Below are 9,686 nucleotides of genomic sequence, written 5' to 3'. Positions count from 1 at the left end.
CACGTGGGCGGGGTTTTGCTTTTCTTTTTCATTTTATTTGCTCTCTAAATTAGAAATATTCTTTATTGTACATAAGTTGTTCTTTATAAATATAGAGCTACATTGATGATGCTCTACCAGCCTGTGTAGCTAAAAAAAGGTTGACAATGGACCTGAATCCATACATATCAGAACAAATAATGCTACAAAATTAAAATACTATAGACATTGCGATTGAGGAAAAGATGTTGAGGATAAAGCTTAAACAAGGTCTGTCGATTTTTCCTAAATGTGTTATTAATGAACAACGATCGAGGGAGATGTTTGACATTGGCAAATTTTATCTACAAAAATTAACAACTCGGCCTTGATTAATGATTCCTGAGCATTTACCTCCTAATAATAGTTTTGCAATTATTGGTGTCCTTATCCTTGCAATTAAAAGCATTAAACTAAACTAAGCACCACGTTTATTGGAGTATGTGGTTTAAGGTGTCAATTGATAAAGCGCTAATCAAGAGTTTTTTAAAGCATCTCCAAAATACTCTTTAAATATGACGTGCTTTCTATTTTAAAGAATCAACTCTTAAAATCATGTTTCAAGAGACTTTTTAAATTAATATTTTAATTTAGAGAGTTAGTTTGGCTCTCCACACATTTATTGAAGTATGTGGTTTAAGGTGTCAATTATAAAGCGCTAATTTAGGGTTTTTTTTAGAGTATCTCCAAAAGACTCTTTAAATATGAGACGTTTTCTATTTTAAAGAGTCAATTCTTAAAATCATGTTTCAAGAGACTCTTTAAATTAATATTTTAATTTAGAGAATGAGTTTGGCCCTTCCACATTTGGAGAGCCAAACCAAAGCGTTTCAAATTTCAATGCAGGAAAATAATAAAATAATTTAGTGGAAAGCTAGTTAAAATAAAAGATAGAGTAAAATAATAAATATTTTTTTGGAAGTAATAAAATTAAGTGTCGAATATAAAGAGCTTGTTAGAGTACTTCAAAAATTTAATTCTAAATTTCTAGATGCTCTCCAAATAATAGAATATATTATTTAAAAATAGAGTTTCTTGAAGATGTTCTTAGGAAAGGAAAAGAACTGTTTAGAAGGGTTGGAAAACTTAAACTAATCAAGAAATTGAATAGTAACATGGATGGATGTGCAATTTGGCGATTTAGGTAGGTGAAATGAGTTCTTGATAAATGAAACGCGAGCTTAATTTGAGCAATATGGTTAATTTTCCGCATTCAACATCTTTACTATAGTATAGTAGATGGGCTCTAGAGACAGAGACATGCAAGTTTGACAAAATATAGCAGATTAGCAACTATTTGTATAGTTGCGTCCACTCTGTACCACAAATGGTATATATTCATTAGTATAACGAGGAAACTTGAAATGATTTCAAAAACTTAAGAACTTAAAACTTTTTTTGGTCTAGCCAATTAGCTTGGATATAACTAGGAAGAAAATTGTGTTGCTAGGTGATAGTCGAGATCACCTATTACAGTTAGAAAGTCATCTTCAAATCAATGTTTAAGAGTGTAAGTTCGGAAAGTTAGTTAATTCGTAATCTGAAAAAAGTGAAATCATGTTATTTAATCTCTCTTTAAGTGCATTTTAAAAAGAGTTGATTCTAAGCCCTTGTTTGGAGTGATTTTCTGGAAAGTGGGTTTTTGAGAACTAACAATTTATTTATTTATTTATTTGAGAATGTTATTAAGAAGTAAGACAAAGTTACGTGGTAATGTAAAAAATGGATTTTCAAAAACGTGATTATAAAATGAGCACAAGTTTCAAAAATGCACTAAGTTGCTAGAATCTCGAAAATCTTGAATATTAGGCTATGCTTAAAAGTAATTATATTCACTTTTAAGTAAATTTTGTTGACAATTTTTTCGTTCTTATACGATAAATAAATCTATTTTATTATGACTATTGGGGTGTTTGGGTGCTGAACTGCGGATTGAAATTTTTGGTTACCTTCCGGCCAATCAATTTGCAGTCAGGCTCATAATTTGGACCAAGTCTTTATAATAAGAACTTTCTCATTAATCCAATTCCCTCAGTTCATGAGATTATTATTATTTTTTATTTTTTTATATTCTATGAGCTAGATGTTGTATATTGTTCAAAATCAATAAGGAGCATGTGGAATGAAAAAAACAATCTGGAGGCCAAAATTTGGCCTAAGCGACCACATAGGCCAAAATAGGCTGCAGTCGCATAGGCATATTCAATTGTGATGAACTATGCCGTCGCATAGATTTGTTTTATATGACTTCATAGAAGACTCTTCTAGCCATTAGTGACCATTTTGTTTAAATTCTTGGTGGCTTTACGAGGGTTTTTGGAACCACTTCGTATGATAATGTTTGATGGCTATATATGTGTGTGTGTGTGTGGTTGATGACCAAGGAAAAACATTGAAAAACACAGAGAATCATAAAGCTCCATTTGAGATCAATTTTTCATTTCAAAATGTTGAAAATCCATTTTCTTCTCATATTCAAACCCTACTTTTGCATTATCAAGTTTTGGAGCATTTCACTAATGTTTGAGTGTTAAATCCTAGCCAAGGCTTGATAAATCTTGCAAATTGTTTGCCAAGATCCCTTCGATCCCTTCAAGCTAATTCAATTCGAGGGGACAAAAATCGTTTGAGGACAACGAAAATGTGTTCGGTCCTTCATCTTCATTTTCATCTTCTTGTCATTTCTAATTTGTTTCTTCTCTATTTCTCTTTGTGCAAACTTTTATTTAACAGCAGTGGAATATTTGTATATAGAGAAATTAAAATTCTTACAATACCTCGATTTAATTAAAATATTTATTACAGAAGAGAAGCACTTATAGGCTTCCTCCATTGATCATTATGATCATCATACATATGCTTAAAAAAAGACTAGAGTAGCTATGATCCTTAAATTATTACTGCATATTTTTATTCATATTGCTAAGAGCTTCTGGAATATAATAGGACTGCTGAAAAGTTGATCATTACGAGCGTAATGACACTTAACTGAAACTTTAGATTCTTCATCCTGCATGGAAAAATAACCAAGATGCGTTAGGGAAGAAAAACAAAAACTAAAATCTTATTCATTTTGGAGTTCAATATCGTCTAACACTATGTATCAAACATGCACTTAGAGTTCGATTTTTATTTTGAGAACTAGAGCATATGGTAGGACAGTTTTGTAGGGATCAGTCCTCGTGCACTTTATATTTTCTAATGAGTGGTAAAATATACAAGTCGAGCACTTGTTAAATATGTGTCCTATGACTCGCCCTTGGAAAGATGTAGATGCGTGTTTATGTTATTCAACATGCATTAGGAAAAATAAGAGGACTGACGGCAATTGGCCAAATTTAGCATGGTAGAAAATGACTTCAAATAGAAACCAGTTCGTGATGAATAATGATTATACAATGGATTCTTAAGTGTTCGTGGTGTTTTGATCGGGTGGGTTGGGGCAGTGTACACTGTATACCTCCTTTGTTACAGGCGGCCCGAGAGGTTCTGCTGTAGGGATATGGCACTTGGCCACTCTCAATGTATTTGACATCTTCCATAAGAATTTCATAATGCCTCTTCACCTCTTCTGGGGTTTTCCCTCCGACAGCCCTTGCAACTTTGGCCCAACGGTCAGGTGTGTCAGTATCATAAACGGCCAGAGCTTTCTCAAACTCCTTGTTCTCCTCGGCAGTCCAAGTGCCTGAGCCATGGGAGGACATAGAGCTAGAAGCCATTAATTTCTTGTACAGATTAGGTCTAGGAAGTTATAGAGTAACTGGATGGAACACTACTATTGAATATCTACTCTAGAAAATGGGATGAAATGGAAGAACGTATAAATGAGGGAACAAATATTCTAGGATGGATTATTCTTCTTCAACTCAACAGAGAAGACAGCTTAGCGAAGAGTGATGAGAAAATGAAGAGCTGATATGCGTAGAAGTGGTGGTAACTGCTTGAGCTTTTATAGGCTTTAGGAATTGAGGGGGTGGGGTCATGCCAGTTGGCCTATAAACTTGCAAAAATTGAAGAATTTTAGTAATTTGTCTCATCAAGAACCACTACTGAGCAGGACAAAAGAACAATATAACTTTGAAGAATCTCCATCTTCATGAAAAGGTTGTTTATATGTCCATTTTTTTTGTATAAATTTCACTTTCTCTTATAGTTTAGCGTAAAATCATATGATGTTTTTTCATTTGTATAAACATCAGAAGATGTAAGGCATGCTTAAAAATGACTTTTTTACTGCTTTTCTCGACTGCATGTATGTATACCAAGTATATGTCATCCAGAGATGCAAGTATATTCTATAATCATTAACACAAAATCAATCTTATTTTAAGTTGTGAATTATCGTATTTAGAACGAGAAGTCAGCATATTCATAGTTGTTCACATGGTTGATTTATTGGGACTGCTTAATCCTTTCTTAATTAGTTAAAACCAGTGATTTAGTTCCTCCAGGTACACGCGTACTGCTTCAAAGAAAAAGTCTCCTCAAATAGAGCAAAACTATAGTACTATAGACTACAATCACAAGATATATTGATGCTCGTATAATTGGAGTATATAAAGATAATCAAGAAGAGAGATCTTATACAGATGGAATGGGCATGGCCAAGCACGGGCCAGGCCTGTGGGTCCAGGGCAACGAAATATGGGGCCGACTGGGCTAGCCTGGCCTGCCTTAATCCCCCGACCGTGTATGGCCATCAGATCTCTCCCCAAACACTGCCAGGCCGCCATTCAACATCCATAAGTCCCTAGTATCAAGGCTATTACCATCCTAGTATAGAAAATATCTATACCATTCCTATCAAGAATTGTATTTGCCCTATCAAATTCTGTTTAAATTGCTGTCTTCAACATGATCCACCATGAAGTTCCTGCTAAAACAATTTTAAAGAATGAGTCATGGGCAACTGAAATTCAATTGCAGAATCTTACAATTATTATTGTTGTTGTTATTGCTATTGTTGTTGTTGTTGTGGTTGTGGGCTAGTAACCAATATGAAATTACATTTGTCTAGTTTGGTTGATTCATTCTTTCCTACATTCGATGCTTGGCATATAATCTTCTATAAAGATCTTGGAATTAAAGTGTTTCTCCAAACTATGCCAATCCACCCCACACACCCCTACTTTTAATCCCCGGAAAATTTGACAAACAAAAGGAAAATATAAATTGTATTTACAATATTATATATGATCTGGGGTGAGATCTTGCGATTTTTGGAGTCTATGCCAAACTTTGTATGGGTTTTCTATAAATAGTTGAAAAAAATTACTTGCAATGATTAAAAATAATTTTTTTATAATAAATAAAAACATTCGAAGTTTCATTAATGATAGTTGCATGTATGATTTGTGATTTTTTAAGGCTGAGCCGATAACTTAATTTAGAATAATGCTATCTAACACTAGTGGTGTTATAGCACCAATTTAAGTGTCAACACTTTATAGTTTCAATTAAATGAGTTATGTGACTTTGTATTTAAATGAGTTTATCATTTAATGTCATGTAATTGTTACCTAGGTGTTCAATATCATGATGATGAATAACATTATTTCTTCTTTTTTGGGCTAATTAATGACTTCATCCAAAATTATAAAATATTTGGGCCTAATACCTTCTAGCAAAAAATTAGGCCTTATTTTTTGGGGCCCTCATGAGCGCAAGACCTCCCATGTCTATGATACAGAGGTGTTGGACTGCGCCTGGAGTCTAATCATACTATAAACTTATTCCCCTTGACTACACATCGACGTAGTATGAGTTTAGGTGCATTTTGGGTTTATAAATATATCGAGTATTTTATTCATGTGTATGTTTGCTCTAATATTTTTACATTTGTACAAGGAGAGGGCACATTTAGTGCTATATGGAAGGCTCTAGCCTTTTCATTGTCCTTCCCTAGAAGTAGGACCTCTAAGGTAACATGACATGGTTAAGTTAATTCAAGATTTAGGGGAGTTTTTTTCCTTTTTCTATTGTGACAGACTGAGATCTGCTTTATATTTAAAAAGTACAATACTGAGCGAAATAACTCTAAGATTGGGAATGAACTAAAATAAATTTATAGATTCTTGTGTGTGTTTATTTTCTTATTACGTTTTACTTAAGAATGATCCTGTAATCAGGATTAAGTCGTAATCCCTCCAAGAAAGGACTATTTGAATGTCCAAAAGAGAGCATTTTATTGGTCCAATATAAATATCTGCATAGTAAAAAGCTAAGTTTAGGAAGCAACATTGTTCAAAGGTTGAAGTTGTAAATGCCAAAAGAGATTATTGCAGCAAGTGGAATAAAGTAGCCCCAACCTACATATGGTCCTAACTCAATGTCGGTCGAAAATCTTGCAAGATAACATGAAGATCTGTAATTTCCCAGCCAGAATAATACAAACAATTAGGAAAAGACATATTTGACTCAAAACATTGCTATTAATAACTGTTAAAGATGAAGATACTTGCAATACTCTTTTTTGGGCTTGATGCATAGAATGATGACACCGAAAGGGATCATGAACCCTTTCCGGTTCTCATCTTCTGTTCTCAGTTCTTCTTGATTTTTCTAAAAGAAGATACTAGATGTGAGTGATTTCCAACATTATACAAGTTGTGCTGATTTACATCTATTGATCTTTCCTAGAATCCCAAAACTACTTCCCAAAATGATAATTTTCATCAAGAAGCCTCCTCAATGAATAACTAAGATCAAACACTGTAATGGTGTGTTCATTATGTTAGTCAGTTTGATTTGACATCACTGAAGAAAAGAAAGTTAGGATCTTTCGTAGTATCCTTCAGTATTGCGTACGAAAGTTACCTCAAGGAACAGACTTATATTTGAACTCAAAACATTGTTAATACTACTTAGATATGAAGATTCTTGCAATAAAAGTTGCTACTCTTTTCACACTTGATTCATAGAAAATGGTAAATATGGAAATAGATTGTGAGTCTTGGATGTTGAGAATCTGGGCCTATTTTGATATTTCTCAAAGTGAACCTTGATAACAAGTGTACAAATAAGTCCAGATTCCCAGCACTTTATACAAGTTGCCTTCATTGATTTACATGCACGGGTAATTTCTAGAATCAATAAAACTACTTCCCAAGATATAATTGGCTCATTGAGAAGTCTTCATCACAAGGGCATAACTTATAATAATCATAGCAATGACCTATTGTAGAAGTTAAAATCTTGGCGCCATGCAGTCAACCACTGCACACCAATCATATTTTGAGGAAATGGCTTGTAATTCGGATCAAAACATTTCTATTATGGGCTAGAGAAGTTGCTAATTTTTTTGGTACTTGTTGCATAAAAATCTGAGGAAATGGAAAGGCAGTGTGGACCGTTTAATACAAGTTGTGAAATGATATGTATTCGGAGGGCCACAGGCTAATGGGGTTCCAATCCAATGATTAGTTGAAAGTTACATTGCAGCATGTTGAGGAATCTGTACGTAGAAAAATAAAAAGCACTGAGAATTTATATATGCCTCGTTCTTGCTAGATTTTTGGAATAATTATCACTGAGTAAAATCCTGCATATATGTAGGGTGGTCCAAGCTTAGAGCTTCTTTTGAATGACCTAAGGATATCAATTATTTTATGTTATTCGTAACTAAATACTATCACATCATGATTATCTCAAACGTGATTAGCCTTGAAAATGACTTGGCACGTTGCTTACATAGAACCTGAGATGACCCTTGCATGGCCAGGGATTTGAACTGGCCTGGCTAAGCCCAGTTTTCCACCTTTTCTTGTGACTTATCTCGATCCTGTGGCTGGATTGTACATTGTCCTACAATCGTGGCTTGTGATTATTGTGCATTGAACTATAGTATTGCTCTACCTGAGGAGTTTTTTCCCTCTAGTTGAAATTATATTCTAACAAAGGATTTAAGGTAGTCCAGAACTTGAAAGAGGATTGATTTTGTATTTATCATAGTATCTAATTATAATTCTAGTGTCCTGTATACTTGTAATTATTTTTCTCATTTTTACTCGCATGAGATATATTTTGGAGAAATTGTTGCTTTCTAATGTTTATATAAATCAAGTAGAATCATATGATTATGACACTAAACTGTAAGAAAACAAGTGATTTTTATTCATAAAAATGGAAAGTGAGACAACCTTTTCATGAAGATGGAGATTCTTCAACATTCTAATCACTAAAATTCTTCAATTTTTGCCACTTTTGGCATGACCACCCCACACCACTCTCAGTTCCTGGAGCTTATAAAGATCAAGCAGTTGTCACCTCTTCTGGACATATCAACTCTTGATTAGTTTCTCGTAAGTCTTGAATTCAGTCTTCTTTCTCGAGTCTAAGACAAATAATCCCTCTTAAAATTACTTCTTTCTCATATATATATACATCGTTCCATTTCCTCACATTTTCTGTAGAACAATCTATTGTTTAATTCCCCTAGTGTAAAACTTTCCTTTCCTAACTTGATTTGTTAATAAAATCTTAATCTCGCAAGAAATTAATGGCATCTAGCTTGATATCATCTTGTGGAACTTGGACTGCTCAGCAGAACAAGGCCTTTGAGAAAGCCCTAGCCGCGTATGACACTGACACGCCTGACCGTTGGGCCAAAGTTGCTAGGGCTGTCGGGGAAAAACTCCAGAAGAAGCAAAGAGGCATTATGAAATTCTTGTGGAAGATATTAAATATTCTATGACGATCAAAACATATTGCACTTAAAAACTCTTCACATAACGATCATGGCACTCTTAATAGTGAAGAGTAAATAGTCATCATGAGTCGCCCTCTATTTTACGCTTCGCTTTCTTGTTTTGTATTGCTTACATCTTAAGTTTGGCTGAGTCTCATCAATGACATCATTCCTCTTAGTTCTGCAATGCACGTTGAAGAACTTACACATGCATCACTATCATGGTCGGCATAAGGGAACTACTTCTACATCTCTCGTACATGGACGGACGAACGATGAGACATGCTAAACACAAGTTCAATCAACGTTTAGTTCAAAGAAAATCTCTCGCTTTATGATTATCTCAGGAGGTTCAAAGAAATCTGTGACAATCTCGCTGCCATTGAGCCACTTTGGGACGTAGACAATGTTTTTCAAGTCTCAAAAGGCCTTGGAAACAAATACAAGAAGTTTTGAATCGCTTATTTGTCAAAACCACCATATCCTTCATTTACTCGATTTATTATGTCAAAAATTTTGAGCAGGTTTACATTGCTGAAGAAATGCAAGATCATTATCATGTCTGCTTCAGTCAAAAAGGAAGAGGAAAAAATTATAGAGGATGAGGCAGGAATTTTTACGTTAGAATAGTAATAGTGATTATAATCAATCCAAAACTTTTCCTCCTCAACCAATGTTCAATATCAACAACAATTGGATCCAGCAGTCAGTCAAGCCACATTCAAATGCAAAAAATTGCCAAACATGTGGTGGAACAAATCACCTTTCCTAAAAATTCTATTATTGGTATGACGCTTATGTACTCCAAGGATGAAATGAAAGAAAATCAAAATAAATGAAATGATTTTGATTTTGGATAGAAGAGAGGATGAGAGACCTTTTTGCATATCAAACTGTGTGGAATAGGACACCCAAAAGGTCCTATTTATAGACCATGAAAGGGTGTGGACGAAATGGTTGAGGCCAAACCATGCACCCTTTC

General features: G+C 34.2%; 1 protein-coding gene across 1 annotated transcript; it reads right to left on the bottom strand.

Annotated features, from left to right (window-relative positions):
• Positions 1-2,777: 2,777 nt before the first annotated feature.
• LOC111410971 (protein RADIALIS-like 2) lies at positions 2,778-3,935 on the bottom strand. The gene is made up of 2 exons (XM_023041558.1): positions 3,479-3,935; positions 2,778-3,028 (listed from the first exon to the last, which is right to left on the bottom strand). Exons 1-2 carry the CDS (start codon positions 3,735-3,737, stop codon positions 3,024-3,026), a joined length of 264 nt encoding a protein of 87 aa, XP_022897326.1. The 5' UTR covers positions 3,738-3,935; the 3' UTR covers positions 2,778-3,023.
• Between the last annotated feature and the right edge of the window lie 5,751 nt (positions 3,936-9,686).

The sequence above is a fragment of the Olea europaea genome, chromosome 15 (genome assembly GCF_002742605.1).
Source record: "Olea europaea var. sylvestris chromosome 15, O_europaea_v1, whole genome shotgun sequence".
Classification (NCBI taxonomy): domain Eukaryota; kingdom Viridiplantae; phylum Streptophyta; class Magnoliopsida; order Lamiales; family Oleaceae; genus Olea; species Olea europaea.
The sequence above is the reverse complement of the archived record's forward strand: the minus strand, read 5'-3'. Positions and strand labels throughout refer to the sequence as shown.

What these genes read in the sequence shown, in the direction of transcription:
- LOC111410971 (XM_023041558.1), bottom strand. Translation starts at nt 3,737, where the DNA reads ATGGCTTCTAGCTCTATGTCCTCCCATGGCTCAGGCACTTGGACTGCC.